Source organism: Metopolophium dirhodum, chromosome 1, assembly GCF_019925205.1.
Source record: "Metopolophium dirhodum isolate CAU chromosome 1, ASM1992520v1, whole genome shotgun sequence".
Lineage (NCBI taxonomy): Eukaryota > Metazoa > Arthropoda > Insecta > Hemiptera > Aphididae > Metopolophium > Metopolophium dirhodum.
Window position 1 is genome coordinate 88,799,644 of NC_083560.1, and position 17,233 is coordinate 88,816,876.

A 17,233-nucleotide genomic window follows, 5' to 3' on the forward strand; every position below is an offset into this window, starting at 1 on the left:
GTCATCAATCCTTTAACACATATTCACGAAATTTAAGTAGCTGGTTAATTTGAATAATTATTATTTGTAATAATATACTTTAGAAGTTTCAAGTATCCACGAATAATTTTAACATTAATATTATCAGTTTCAAATTTTTTAATTTTTATTTCTATAAATGTCAATAAAATTTTATTCGTTGGGTAAAAAAGCTTGAAAATTTAATATTGACTTAATATATTGTTAGAATTATAATTGAAATATATTAAAAATCCGTAAAGGTACGGTTTCCTAGACGCGACCGGTCGCCGAGACAGGTCGCTGCGACAGTCGCCGTCCGACTGTTAATATGTAATTCCTATTATCTGGTTTCCAACGCACGACTGTTGTCGCGCGACTGAACTTTATCGTGGCGACCGGCGACACTACCGGTCCGAGAGCAGTGTATTGCGACCGATGCGCGCGACCGTCGATTTTTTTTAGTCACAAACCAACTTTTGGGTAGTGAATTTCGATCATCACGTGCATGAATATGGCTAAATTGCATTTTTCGGGAGAAGAAGAAGAACAACTCATCGAATTGGTTCGAAAAAATGTTGAGTTGTTTGATCTGTCACACAACAAATATAAAGATGCAGAACATAAAGATAGTATTTGGTTAGATATTGCTAACACCATCGGGAAATCTGGTATGTAATATTTATCTATAACATAATATATAATCTAGCAATAAGATTAATTTAATACAATACAATGGCGTAGATACAATTTTTTGCCTTGGGAAAGTGTTTTTGTTTCAAATTAACTTAATATAATATTATTACTATTCATAATAATAATATGTACCTTACTCAGGCCCGTATTTAGGGGGGGCACGGGTAGGCAAATGCCTGGAGGCGCCATGTTTCAGGGGCGGCAAAATATTTTAGGGAATATAAAAATGTAATGAAAAAAAAATAACTGCATTTCATTTAATATTTTTGTAGTTTGTATTTTAGAAAAATGTTGTGAATCACTGTCTATAGTAAAGTTGTATTATTGCTACGGACTAAGATATTATGTAATATAATATAATATATGTATAAATAGTATATTTTAGTCATTTCAATGACTGAACCGATAAGATAAAATACTATGGCTTATCTATATAATATATATAATATATAGTAATAATATAGAACCGACACGTGCACAATTTTAATATCTTATCTTAAGTCTGTATAGTATCCAACTAACTTATTATTATTTTAATATTATTATGTAGTATTTTATATTATTTTAGTTGACGACTGCAAAAAAAAATGGAAGTATATACGCGATTCACACAATCGCTGCAAAAGAAAACTCGGCACCGGGTCTGCAACTTCAGCGAAAAAATGTTTACCTTCAGCAGATCGTGCATCTTTTCTAAATACAGTTCAAAACGAACGGAGGTATCTATACAAATTTTTTTTTAATAAAATGTATCAAAAGCATACTTATATACCTACCTAATAATATTAATATTAATAATAATAATAAATATTTTCATTAGTTCTACTTGCAACATCATACCACAGAGCGAGGAAGACAATGTCGAAGAAGATGTGGCCATTGATGGAGATTTGGGCGTTTTACCACTCCAGGATAAAGATTCCCCTGGATGTTCCCTAGTAGATAAGCGTGCACGGTCTAAAGTAGACAAGCTATCAGCGTTAGTGACAAAAAGGGCAGAAGAAAGAAACAGGACATTTAAACGAATTGAAGAACAAAATCAACTAATCTTAAATGCAGAAAAACACAAAGATGATGATATCGATTTATTTTTTAAAAGTTTGGCATTAAGTGTTAAAAAACTGCCACAGGCAGCCATAAAAGAAGCCAAACTAAAGGCATTAATTATGGTTAACGAACTTGAGGACAAATATAGTGCAATTTCAGCAACACCTTCAAGTACTTTTTTGCCTATTCAAACTTACAATAACTATGAATATTCTAGTACTAGTTCACCATCATCAATTGCATACAGTATGCCAGATAATCAAAGTACGACCTCACCAGATTTATTTCAACCACAAGCAACAGTTTCCACTTCTTTTTTCAGGTCAAGCGACTTAGGAATACAAAATGACGTACAATTTCACAATGAGTAACATAAACAATAATTAATTTAAATGATAATAAAATAATTAATAATGTAATATTAAAGTAATGATGTAATAATAATAATTTAATAATTAGAAAAAACACAACTTTGTAAAATTAAATTAATAAATTGTTAATAAAATAATATACAAGTTCATTGAAATCATAATCAAATAATAGTATTAGTAAATAATAAATTTAAAATATTGTGTTGTTCTGCCAATTTAATGCTCCTTCATGGTTGAAAAAATGTTTAAATCGATCCCTCACTTCAAATCCTTGCATATTAAAAAATCCTCCTACTCGATTTAATTCCAGCATGTTGCCCGTTGGCAAAGTTTGTTCACAGTCATATTCGTAATGCGGCTGTCTGTTGTCTTCTAAATATCCATCCCTTAACATGTTGTGTAAACAACAAGCTACCCATATTAAGTTGTCACATGTTGTACTTTCAATATTAATTGGTTGGTAAAAAACACGGAATACTTGGCTCAATAAACCAAATGCATTTTCAGTGACACGCCTTGCTCTACTTAATCTATAATTAAATATTTTTTTAGAGGCATCTCCCATACTAGATTTTCTAGAATATGGCTTCATTATATTTGGGTGCAAGCGAAATGCTTCATCTCCAATAATAACGTGAGGCACAACAATGTTTGAACCTGGAAGTGAACTTTCTTCAGGGAATCTAAATGACCCATTTAAAATTTGTTGACCAATAAGAGATTTAAGAAAAATGCTACTATCGCCTTCTTTCCCATAAGAGCCAATATCAACAATGACGAATTTATAATTTGCATCAACCATTGCCAAGAGAACGATTGAAAAAAAATCTTTATAATTAAAGTATAGAGACCCCGAATTGTGTGGACTTCGAATACGTACGTGTTTACCATCAATGGCAAGTATGCAATTAGGAAAGTTCCACTTATAGGAAAATTCATCAGCCTTTTTTTTAAAATCAATTTGAGATGAATCCGGTAAGAAAACTGGAACTAACTTTTCTTTTAAAACTGACAAGGTCTGTTTTATTATTATACTGATGTAGCTATGACATACTCGAAAACCAAAGGCCAGTGATCGAAACGATTCCCCAGTTGCCATGTACCTACAAAATAAAAAATAAAAATATGGTGATACATCCAGTTTTTAGTGTGGTTAAAATAAATGTGATAAGTGTAAATAAAAATACTATAAATATCTAAATACTATTAAAATACCTTAATGTCAATGCCAATTTTTCTGCGGCTGTTATCGGTTTCTTCACTCGGTTGCTAGGCAATTTTGTTAATTGTACCTCGACAAGTGATAACAGGAAATCAAATTGGTTTTTATTAACACGTAAAAACTCGCGAAATTTTGTTTCATTTCCTATTAAATGTCTACTTATTAAAATTTCAAAGTATCCTTCAGCTTTCCTATTAAGAAAAAGTGCATCAACTTTTTCTCTCTGTTCTGATTGTGTTGTGATTAATAACTCATCGTCCTCTTCCTCTTCCTCGAGAAGAAGTAACATAATTTTATTATTGTTAATAATTGTATTCATACTCATAATAAATATAAAATTTAACTTGAAAACACTAGCACTCACTGCACGAAAGCCACAATGATACTGATTACAGATATAGAATTTGATAGTTTTTTTTACGTCACCGGAGACTGGTCTCGGCGACCAGTCGCGCCTGGGAAACCAGCACGCGCCAACGACAGGTTATAGCGACCGATCGCGGCGACCTGTCTCGGCGACCGGTCGCGTCTAGGAAACCGTACCTTAACAAAACAATATGATGCAGCAGGGCAACCACGTCAACGCGGTCCAGGCACGGAATACTATCCATTGATTAGTATATATAACAGATAGGCGACTCCTTGGTTCAATATTGAGACTGCGAGTAGCGCTCCCGGTAACCGCACGACGAACTATTCTGTAACAATCGATGTTTACGGTGACATTGATAAAAAAAAAATGAAAAAAGATGTATGGATCTTCTGGGATCGAACCACGACTAATTAACTAATTGTTTTTTCTACCTATCTACTCAAGTGCCCTAACCTATAGCCTACCATAATGTAGCAACAAACATGTTGAAAATCAACTATACAACGTAATAACGTCTATTATTTTTATTGCTTTGCTCACATACCAGTGTTGAACGATAATTTACACAGATATTATGGATAATATTAAACAGTAAATATTACACAGCATACAAATGAATAAACTAAAATAATAATTATAAATAAGGCATACAGTTACCTACAGTAAAACCTCGCTAAAACGGAAATTCGGTAAGACGGAAACCCCGGTATTACGGAATATTTGTTTGGTCCCGTTTCAAATTACATATAATTACATATAATTTTATCCCGCTAAGCAGGAAACGGACACGTTTTTGTAATGAAAGTTGATGAAAACCCTCGCTAAGACGGAAATATAACACGATTTTCGTGTAATACATTTATTTTCGTACTGTCGATACCCATAGATAATAGATATACGAGCGCGTACGATGACATTAAAAACTAATAAAATTGATGTACAGTGTGATCACGATAAGTGGAAACACTCAATAACTATGTACAGGCTTCATATATTTATTTCAATTCTGCTTTTCGGCTAACTAATAAACATTATTATACACATTTTCTAATAATTAGACTATTTTTTTGACAGTTAACTTTGCGCATGCGCACAATAACTTTTTTTTTAAATGACATGATCCATTTTTGACCACAAGTTATTTTTTTTGGTATTTTTTAATGAATTTTAGCGGTTGAATTTCTTTTCCAAGTCAAAAAACGACCGAGTTATAGCAATTTGATTTTACGTTATTTGCACGGGTATAACAGATTATAAAATACGTAGTTAATTATAAAAAAAATAAAAATAACTAATCAAATTTATGAAATACCTGTTGTTTACCTATTGTGTTTATCTTTATTAAACTTATATCAGTAATTGCATTATAATTATAATGTATAAATAATGCCATACGGGCATAGGTACCAGTATGACATTATAATTAAGTAAATTAAGGAATTTTTCACAGTCGATATTATTCTGCAGTAAGTGCCAGTAACTAACAGGAAATAAAATCGATATTTTGTAGTTTTAAACCAAATTTAATACTTATCTATTAGTTATTATGAATAATAATTCAGAAAAGGTTGACATGCTTTTTACATATTGGGAATGCCAAAAAAATACACGTCTTGCTAAAGAAACCTACGCTCTTCGTTATCCAAGTAACTATGATTTAACAATAAATTTAATTTTCTCTGCTTAATTTCTCATAAAATAAATACTCTTTTTTATATAAATTCAGATTGGCAGCATCCATCACATACTTTTTTTTATAAACTGGAAAAAAATTTGAGAGACACCGGTTCTTTTTCCAAACGAGTAATTAACCAACAACCAAGACGAGGAAGTGCTATTGGAGAAGATATCGAGGTGCAAATGCTAGCTTAAGTGAGAGAAAATCCTAGGACTTCTATTCGTCATGTTAGTAGAGAAATAAACATTTCATTTGAAGTTGTTCAAAAAGTTTTGAAAAAACATAAAATGCACGTGTTATGGATTTTACGCACAACACAAAATAAACGTACGCACCAATTTAAGATTAAAATAATTAATGTATTTTTTATTAAAATTGGTAGTAAAAATCTTAAGTATAGCTACAAACTGTTAATCGAACACGCATGGACATTTTTTTAAAAAAAAAAAAAATAATTTTTCATAGAAAACGAAGAAAGGTACCGCGGACCACCTATGACTGGCCCACGGACCACCGGTTGGGAAACACTGCACTAGACATAAGAACGAATTTAATATTCCAACAAGACAGAGCTCTAGCTCACAATGCAAATATTGTTCGCAATTACCTCAATCAATATTTTCCAAATCGGTGGATAGGGACTTATGGAGCAGTCCAGTGGCCACCAAGGTCACCAGATCTTACACCACTAGATTACTTCCTATGGGGTCATTTGAAAACGGTAGTGTATGCCAATCCACCTACGTGTCTTCTTGAATTGAAAAACAAAATAGTTGCTGCATGTAATCAAATTACAGAGGCACAAATTATTTCTGCTATTAACAGAGAATTTTTAATTCGTGTTGAATGTTGTTTATAGCACCATGGTGCACAGTTTGAACAATTTGTTAGATAAATAAAACTTGTATGAATAAAAAAATTAATATTTGTAATTTTATTTTTATTATTCACGTATTTATTATTATCAACTACGTATTTTATAATCTGTTATACCCGTGCAAATAACGTAAAATCAAATTTCTATAACTCGGTCATTTTTTGACTTAGAAAAGAAATTCAACCACTAAAATTCAGCTACCTGCCCTTTTTGTTCGTTGTCGTTGTGTAGATAAGAATAATTGTTCCGAGAAGTTTATCGATAAAAATAATCTCATGCATCCCGCGTACACCAATACTCCTATTTTATTATAATGAACGATAAAATGCACACCGTTAACATAAACCAATACACATACAAATTCGATTTATTAGTTATCTCTCCATTGCCTTGCCACAGTGTCTATACATTAAACACGTTCATTTCATTTGCACTCCGCACTACCAGCAGTTCGGACGTACGTAACATATAAAATATTTACAACGCCCGTAAACACATGGAGCTCATTGACGTTCGCGGTGTCATGGCACCTCACCGTGCTCTGCATGTGGAGGGAGACGGTTCATGTTTCTTTTATTCACTTTCGTATCACATGTATAGCACCGTCTCACATGCGCCTCATTTACGGGCAAGTGTCGTACAATACGTTTGTAACAATTGGCAACGGTTTGAACTGTACAGCATGATGCCGTGTGGTAATATTTACAGAAATATTAACGAATATTATGCTCACATATCCCTTCCTACCACTTATGCCACCCCTTGTGAAATTCACGCTGCTTCTGAAATATACCCGTACCATTTAGTGCTATACAGAGATGGCGATGTTATTTTACAGTCGGACGAGTACTTGGAAGAAAAGGTAATATTTCGTTTTAAGTGTACCTACTGGTCATATAATGAACGCACATTTTGAACCACTTATTCCTCTATATGCCCCTTCTCCTCCTTCAAATGTACTTATCGTCTGTACTTCATTTGTCTCAGGCAATACTGCCAAACCGCATGCGAAATCTGAATGCCAACAGTTGTCATCAGACAACAGTTCTATAGTAATTAATGAAAAAAGTAGAAAAAGAAAATGCCGCCCTCATTTTTGAACTTAAGTGCATTACAATGCGGACATTCCTTGTACATAGCACCAATCTCTACTTTTGAATGAGCGTAATATTTAATATCGGGCCCATACTCGAATGCTAGACGAAGGAATGAATTTGATGTAAATGCTCTATGTACTTGATACCAATGATATCAATTTCACTTTACCATTTGCGCAACACAATTCATTGGCTTCGTTTTTGTATTTGAAAGCCTTACAATATTAGAAAACCGAGTTCATAGAACCAATAACAACACAGTGGTAGTTATTGTAGTCAATTGACACATCGTAACTGAAAGCAGCTCGATTCAAACTTGCTCGATTATTAGTTGAATGTCGCGCTCGCGCTTCACGCGTTTGTGATATCCGAATTATTTCACGTTATTGTGCACTTTGGTTAGATCGGTTAGGATTTTTTTTTAAATTGAAGAGCTCATTGAGGAGAAGGTTTATGGGATTTGGTCGATTCTCTAACTTAATAAACAAAGGAGTTATTAATTATTATAAATAATGGCCTGTTACGTAGACTTGGCAACATGGCAAGCATTCTGGGTTTCCACAATCACTACTAAATCGATCCTCCCTGACCCCCCAGCGTGTCCGATGGCCGACGGTTATTCTTATGATGTTCTGGTTTCTCCCACCCGTACGGCAACAAAAACAACGACGCCGCCGACAACGGGCGTTGTGCGTGGTGAATGCATTCCGCGGCTGCCGGCTACTAAGGACGAACCGACCGACATTTTAAGTGAAGCCGCGTAAAAGTCGGAACGCTGCCCAATGTTTGTGCACCGATGTATTGTCGAATATTCAATATGACTGCATTTAAACAGTAAATAATAATAAGTAGTGGTATTTAATTTAATTTTTTTAATTTTTTAATTTTTTTCGTTTCTTTTAATTCTAAGATTGTATTATAACCTGTATTATAATTACGTCTTCCATCATTTTTGATTCAATTTGCTGATTTTTTTGTCGTTGTTTATTCAATACATATATTCTGACCTGCGTGGCCATTTATCACAATGAAAAGGAAAATTAATTTAAGTCGTTCATCGAATAGAATAAAACGAACGTTTACTCAGATTAAATCAAAATAACAATGGTTTGCCAGATAACTGCAATATTAAAAGCGATAGTAACAATATTAATAACATAAATCATGGTAACATCATAGATAATATAAGAATGGATAGGACATGCCTATACCAGTTCCACATGGGGCCGTGTGCTTTTTTGGGGGAGAGAGAACGTAAAGAGAGAAAGACGATATGGGGCTTTTTAAGGTTATGTGCAAAACTATTTTATTAAATAATAATGATAACATGATAGTCAGTTATATTTAGATATTTGTCAGTTTGTATTTTGATTGTTGTGCCACTTGTGCCTGGAAAATTACTCTAAACTTTGTTAAATATTTAAAATATTAAAAATATTAATTATTATTTATCAATTATCATATCAATATTTGCCCCATATAACCTTAAAAATAGTATCACTAAAGTTTCATGTGATAAGTTCTTATGTCTGTAGCGAGCTGTGACTTAATATCATATTACCCAATATATAACACTTATTTAGGCAGTGTAAAAGTGTATATATAATCATATATTATAGTACGCGCCGCGTAACATTAATAGTAATAGTAATAGCGTCCGCGCTGCGTGTGTAGTAGTACAGCGAATATCGAGCGCGTGACCCTGGACGTCGTGCGTCAATATATATATACTTACGTATATAAATAACTCGTATAAAATGACCGTATAGATCTGTGTGGTTTTGTGGAATAAAACAAACACCACAAATGCGCAACAACAACACATATATGTTCGGCCGTGTGCAAGCGTGTGACAATCCCACGGTAGGCCTAACCGCAAGATGACTATGTATGGTCATCCAGAGTAAAGTAGGGACAGGGACAGAACTATCGAGGAGAGCTGATGGACAAGCGTTCATCAGACGAACAACCGACGAGCTTTGGAACAGTCACCAGTAAACTAATGTCACATCTCGCTAGCTTCATTCATTAATTTTTGGACTTAGAATAATTTTGTTATAATCAGTCACAGTTGAATAAGTTAAATAAATCAAACATATTATACTAAACACTCGAGATTTACATTTATTCCATCATCCTTCAATCCTATTGACTGGGCACGTTACATGTCCTATCTATTCTTATATTATCTATGGGTAATATAAGTAATATATCTATTACCAATAGTGTAAGTAGTATTAATGATAAAAATATTGATAACAACTTTGCATTTAATGATAGTGATATAGTTGATAATATCAACAATATTCACGATTTTCCTATTGACGAAAATTTAGTTGAACCAAGTGTTCCATGGGGTCGCCGTGAAATATCGGCATTTACTTATGATAAGTTAATCTCTACATATATAAAAATTTCCTTGGACGCTCCATCACACGTAAACGGCTACACCCATTTGGCTAATTCTTTTTTTGTTGTGTTCGTAATATTGTCAGGAGAAGGTTCTTAACTCTTAAGTAAGATAATTTAAAGAAAATCCACCGGAAAAGTAGGAAATTTGGATGTAGGTGCTATCTGTCCAGTAAGAACAGAAACTAAATAATAATATATTTTTGTTTATTGTAAGGTTGCTATTGATCATGATTGAATAATGAATATAATTTGAGACCTGTAGCTATGTATATAGCTTAGTAAAAATAGTATTCCCAAGACTAATTTGTCGACACATGCACATCGTAATATCAACGTGTTAATAAAACATTCGTAATTACATACGCACTTCGAGGATTCTGCAATCCACCGCGGGTGGATTACCTACCTGAAAACATACTACGTGTACATACACGCATACAATACATATAAGCGTGTCTCTAGTGTAATTATATATTCAAGATGATCGATAAAAATGTTTAAGTTTTGAACATCATACACCGAATATTAAATAAACGAATTGAACAAAGTTTGAATCCTATAGAGTTGGTACATATTTTAACGAACAACGCAGTGAACGGGATCAGCTATAATATATACTATATATACAATTAATACATTTTTTAGTCCTTGAACACACATAAGTTATAATATTGGCTATTTCCAACTATTTCACCTGAGGTAACTTTTGCCCGGGCAACGCCGGGAGAGACAGCTAGTATAGTATATACACTATAAGTTTTTACCTATAATTTTATCATATTTCAAACCGTGCACACTTCGTTTAAAACCCACTGTACAAAGTATCACCACTGGTATACCACCGAGAGGTCACATTTCGAACTGCGAAGTTACAAATAAGTTCTAGTTACATTCTTTGGATGTCCATGGCAATGCTAACGCTTGGTTGCGCAATGTTACAAGTGCGTGGTTATAACGTAACTTCAATAGGTCATCAATTACTAACTTCAATAGGAATATGATGTGAGCAAACATAACTTTACATAGATTAACTATTTTTAGTAACTTCTGCAAGAAGTTGTTTAATTATTTTTATCAACATCTGAATACTCACAGTTGATACTTCTCCTAGAAGTTTATTTCAAGTTGTACCTTAACTTATATTATTAATGGTATATATTATATATACAGGTATAAAATATATATAAAGCGAGTCCTCTAAATACTGGATCTTGTACCTGCAATTTTGTCCACTATTCAGAGGGTTCAGTTTGTAGAAAGTTTGAAGCTATTGTTCCAAAAAAACATTCACTTTTTGAAAGTAACTATTAGGAGAGGTTTCAATGTATATATAAAGCCGGGTTTACACGCAACAATAAATGCTAGCAATTTAATGTTACGCGGCGCGTACTATAATATACGATTATGTATACGCATTTACACCGCCTAAATTAGTGTTATATTTTGGGTAATATGATATTAAGTCACAGCTCGCTACAATACTAAAATGAATGAATTCATAAGATACTCATCTATATCTAAAAATAATAATTACAAATCAAATAAAATGCACAAATTAAAAGAATGGATTACAACTGGTATCGTTATCTCTATTAGAAATAGAGAAAAATTATATGCTAAAATAAGATCCAGGCCTTTTGATATTAAACTAAAACAATACTATAAATTATATAGAAATATATTAAATAAAATTGTACGACAATCTAAACAGCTAAAATAGCTAATGGGTACTTACATACAAAGCTCAAATGTTTGAAGGGTTTCCAAAATTAAATGTCCCGATTTTCAATCTCTAATAAATGGCAGCCCTATACTTATATAAATAACTCGCATAAAATGTCCATATAAATCGTGAGTATTATGGAATAAAGCACCGCGCGTGTACAATAATAGCATATATATATATGTTCAACTTCCTGCCGAGTGCGAGCGCGTGGCGAGGCCACAGATGACCATATACGGTTATTCAGAATAAGTAGGGACAGGGACAGACCCATCGAGGAGAGCTAAGGGACAAGCGTTCATCAGACGAACAACCGACGAGCTTAGGAGCAGTCATCAGAACTATTGTCACATCTCGCTAGCTTCATCCGTATATTTGGACTTAGAGTAATTTTTATATAATCTATCACAGTTGAAAAAGTTAAATAAATCAAACATATTATACTAAACACTCGAGATTTACATTTATTCCATCATCCTTCAATACTATTGACTGGGGCACGTTACAGTATTGAAAACTTCAACCATAATATCTACATTGTCACTGTTCAAATGAGCATACCAATCTTCAGTTTGAATTAATAAATTTAGATGATTAAAGTCTATTTTATTTGAAAAATTGCTATTATGATTATAACTTTCGTTGCTATTAATAGTGGATAATGTCAACATTGTAGCATAGTGATCTGTTATATCGTACATTAAAATATATGAATTGATTTTATTAGAATCTATGTTATTAATGAAAATATGATCAATGCAAGTTTTTGAGTGATTAGTCACTCTAGTGAAATTTTTTATACAAGGTAAAAATTCATTTCTCGCCATAATATTTAAATAATCATTATTAATATTTGTATTTTTCATTATATTAATATTGATAATATCTCCACTAATAATACTTATATGTTGTTTATTTATTCGTGATAAAAAAAGGTCTATGCCTGTAAGAAAAGATTCCAAGTTATCATTTGGCGATCTATATATGCATATTAGTGAAAATATTAATTCATTTATTTTAAATATGAGTTGTATTGAATTACAATTTAATAAGACCTGTTTTTCAATTTTTAATATATTTATTGATTCTCTAATTAAGACAGTAACACCATCACTCTTATTTAAGGTTCCTAACAAATTTATAGTTTTGTAACCATTTAATTTAAATTCATAATCATATAAAAGCCATGTTTCGCACAGTATAATAATATTAAAATATTTTTTCACAGAACTTAATAAAATAGTCAGATCATTAAAATGAGCACTAATACTACTAATATTGATTTGAAAAATTGAGAAAGTATCATCAAGTAATGTGATGTTAGCTATAGAATCTACATAATAAAAGGCGTAGCCATAAAAGGCGTAGCCCCCAAGTTATTTTTTACAATGATTGAGGCGTGTACCCATGATTTTTTTTAGGACTACATCACTGAATGTCGATATGAGTATACCCGTTACATGGTAACCATGGATCATACCATGATAATACGTTGAGTAGATAAACGGTTGTCGGACGTCGGTTAGGTTTTAAGATAATAACAATTTGAATTGTGAATCGTGGTCGTAATTCGTATAAAAATATTAAATAAAATATTAAATTTTTAAACTCTTCAGTTCTAAGTGTTCAAATTTTATTGATAAACGTTTAGTAGTAATATTAGTTTTTGTAAATATTATAGTATCATTTACTAGATATTGTATTTCATGTATTTTCTTTTAATAATTTAATCAAACATATGAGTACTCCTCAAGTTGGAGAATTGAAATATTGAATACTTGGCAATTACATTTGTACAATTTATCAAACATACTAAATCAAGAAATTTTTATTTCAGATTAATCATGTATACAAGTACAATTTTTGTTCAAACCTTTGTATGCCTAACCTATGGATCACTGGTACCTACTGGATCCTTATATGTGGCCTGTTAACTATTTAATAAAGTTATTTATCACTACACAGAAATATTAAAAAACAACTAAGATGTTCCTGCTAGTTATTATAAAGTTTGTTTTCCTTTGATGTTAAAATGTGGCATAATATTGATTTGAAAGATATAACTTTATTTGAAAGCTTGTACTCTAAAGTGATAAAAGTTATATTGAAATATCCACTTTTTACCTTATAAACAAAAGTGAATATAAAATTATTCATCTACATAATAATTATGATTCCAAAATGGTTCCACATAATATGTCAGTTTGATATGCCATAACAAAATCTATTATACAATTTGGAAGATCTTGTATTTTAAAATCATATTAATACTGCCATATTCAATTACTTATCAGGTAATTATATTCAGGTAATCCTATTGACTGGGGCACGTTACAATAACAAAGTTTAAAATTAAGAAACAAAAAAGAGTTCTTACTAATACCTTGAAAAATCATCATGTAAAATTCTTGGGAAAAGTTAATTACAAAGTTGGCTATGTATCATTTTGTAAGTTGAAGCCATTTTGGGTTGTAAAACATAAAGTTACTGAAAGGGACACATGCTTGTGCAAAGTTCATGCAAACATTGACTTTTTAGTTTCAGCTTTATTTAAAAAGAACATCATTGACAATGCTAACATAAAAGAGTTCACTCGTCATATTGTATGTTGTAATATTGATAATTTAGCCTGTTTGCAAAGAATGTGTGGTAATTGTAAGGATTTACAAATTCCTTATAATTTATTTGAGGCAGATACTACAGTCACCTTCTTCAAATGGCAAGTGAAATTTTTACAGATAAAAATAATAAAACTCGATCTGTAAAACACACTGTGAACGACAAAATAACTGTTTCTACAATGGACGCTGTTAACACCTTCAATGATGCGTTTATTAAGTTTTTATACCACGAAGGAAATGTAATTCATCAGTTCCGTGCCATAAAGATGCTGAAGACAAAACTGAATCCAAATGAGGTGTTGATTCACAGTGACTTCTCAGAAAATTATTCTAGAAATATTCTTCTGAAATACAGGCATTTCATTTTGGTGGTAGTCGCAAGCAATATACTCTTCACACGTCACAGATATACTTTAAAAAAGATGAGTACACCTCAGTAGTATCACAATCAATGTGTACTCTGTCTGAATGTTTAGACAATGGACCTGCTGCTCTTTGGGCACATCTTCAACCTATTTTTGAATTTTTAAAACTCACTGTTCCACAAATCACTATTGTATATTTTTTAACAGACAGTCCTACAACACAATACAGGAATAAAACCATATTTTATCTCATAGCCAATGCCCTTCAGCATTCAATTGAAGTTTCACTATGTACCTGGAATTATATGGAAGCTGGTCATGGAAAAGGTGCTCCAGATGGTGTTGGAGGTTGTCTAAAGAGAACAGCTGATCGAGTTGTTGCTCAAGGTGAAGACATAGATTGTTTTGAAAGCTTTGTTAAGGTCTTATAAGAGAACGTCAGAAAAGTTCAAATAATTTTGGTTTATGAGCATGACATTCAATCAATGAAAGATATTTTACCTTCAGAAATGCCTTCTTTCAAAGGTACTTTCAAAGTACATCAAGTGGTATTTATGAAAGAGTTTCCTAATAAATTAGTTATGAGAAAACTCAGTTGTTTTGATTGTTATGATTATGAAAAGTTTTCTTTAGGACATCATAATATTATTTTACCAACTAATGAGGAAGCAGGTTGCCTAGAAAATGTCCCAGTTGAAGTTGAATGTGATGTACATATACAATCAACATCTTCAACATCAGGACTACTGTTAAAAAATACTTCCTACGACCCAGGAACCCACCTTCTGGTGAAATTTGAAAAATATTCCGAGACATCTTCAGATGCTCTAGGTTTTCGTTACGTTTGTTGTGTTGAAAAACAGAACAAAGATAAGTCTATCACTGTAAACGACTAAAAAAACTTGGCAACTCCTTTACAGAATTTATTGTAACAGTTAATGATTACTGTGTAATTAGTACAGATCAAGTTTTACAGGTGCTTCCGAATCCAAATTTTTTATTAAAAAAGAGAAAAGTAGTTAATTTGTTTCCTTTTAAAGTCAATGTCAAAGAACTCTAATGATAATGTAGAATTGTAGTGTTTAAGCAGATTACAACTAGGTTTCTCTACCAAAAAGTTCATATTGTATTTAAAGTTTTTATAGATGTACCTAGGTATTTTTGTTTTGTTTCTGTTGTTAAGTTTTAATGTATTCAAAGTCTGTTATATTGTTCAAGACTATTTATAATATTGTTCAAGACTGTTAATATTGTTTAAGTTTTTATAGATGTACCTAGGTATTTTTGTTTTAATATTTTAAACCAAGGTATGGTTAAGTTTAAATGTATTCAGTCTGTTATTGTTCAAGACTGTTAATATTGTTTAAGTTTTTATAGATGTACCTAGGTATTTTTGTTTTAATATTTTAAACCAAGGTTTGGTTAAATTTAAATGTATTCAGTCTGTAATTGTTCAAGACTGTTTATAATATTGTTCAAGACTGTTAATATTGTTTAAGTTTTTATAGATGTACCTAGGTATTTTTGTTTTAATATTTTAAACCAAGGTATGGTTAAGTTTAAATGTATTCAGTCTGTTATTGTTTAAGACTGTTAATATTGTTTAAGTTTTTATAGATGTACCTAGGTATTTTTGTTTTAATATTTTAAACCAAGGTTTGGTTAAATTTAAATGTATTCAGTTTGTTATTGTTCAAGACTGTTTATAATATTGTTCAAGACTGTTAATATTGTTCAAAACTTTTAATATTGTTTAAGATTGTTAGTGTTATTGAAAGTTACAGCTATTGTTTATAATTTGTGTATGGCAAAATACATATATTAGATACATACATATTTTTTCATAATTTCTCTCTCCCTACATCCAATCCTCTCTTCCTATATTTTGATAATTTCAAAAGTTAAATACGTACGAAAATATTAATGATTATGTGGGCATACTTCATGAGGTTACAGAAAGGTCTATTTAGATATATATGTTATTGACAAAAATGGGGGTATTTAGTTTTTATTATTGGAAAAAAGTGAGGTTTGAAATAACCCATCATTTTGAAATGATTAGTGGAATTAATATTAGATTTAACCAAGAAACAATGAATATGATTCAAAGCATTGGAAATTTATTAGTTTTAAATATAAATAGCAACGACATTTTAGTCTTGTTCACAGCATTTGATTTAAATTCTGATATGTTGAAAACAGAAATTAATCTTCTTAAACATACAGATAATATACCGAAAGGCGAGAAGAATAAATGTGGTGATTGGATAAATTGGCTTACTGTGGAAGGGAAACTATATTTTGTAATGTTATTAAAGCATTGAAAACATTTATGATTATACCAGTAACGAGCTGTGCTTGCGAGCGTTCATTTTCTAAACTTAGTATTGTGCAAACCAAGCTACGCAGTACCATGACACAGGATCGATTGGACGGCCTGCTTACTATATTCATTGAGCAAGAACTTGCTTATAATATAAAAATTGATGATGTAATTGATACATTCAAAAAACTTACTCCCGTGGACAGAAGGATGGAGTTGTAAATAGCTAATTGCTATATAATAGCTAGTTGTAAATAAGGATCTTATGTATAAATTGTGTGTGATTTTTTTATTATACTATATTTTGTAATAATAAATAATAATTTATAATAATATTTAATTATTATACTAGTGTCTAGTAGTCATTACATGAATAGGCAGTACATGAATATTTGGTTCAGAAATTTTGAAGAGGCCCCCCTGCGGACAAA

At 31.6% G+C, this 17,233-nt stretch overlaps 2 protein-coding genes across 2 annotated transcripts; one reads left to right on the forward strand and one right to left on the reverse strand.

Moving 5' to 3' along the window:
• Positions 1-510: 510 nt before the first annotated feature.
• LOC132937218 (uncharacterized) lies at positions 511-2,200 on the forward strand. The gene is made up of 3 exons (XM_061004038.1): positions 511-668; positions 1,262-1,412; positions 1,514-2,200. The coding sequence occupies exons 1-3, from the start codon at positions 512-514 to the stop codon at positions 2,109-2,111; spliced, it is 906 nt and encodes a 301-aa protein (XP_060860021.1). The 5' UTR covers position 511; the 3' UTR covers positions 2,112-2,200.
• Positions 2,201-2,205: 5 nt separating this feature from the next.
• LOC132937217 (uncharacterized) lies at positions 2,206-3,677 on the reverse strand. Its single transcript, XM_061004037.1, has 2 exons — positions 3,327-3,677; positions 2,206-3,214 (listed from the first exon to the last, which is right to left on the reverse strand). The coding sequence occupies exons 1-2, from the start codon at positions 3,656-3,658 to the stop codon at positions 2,302-2,304; spliced, it is 1,245 nt and encodes a 414-aa protein (XP_060860020.1). The 5' UTR covers positions 3,659-3,677; the 3' UTR covers positions 2,206-2,301.
• Between the last annotated feature and the right edge of the window lie 13,556 nt (positions 3,678-17,233).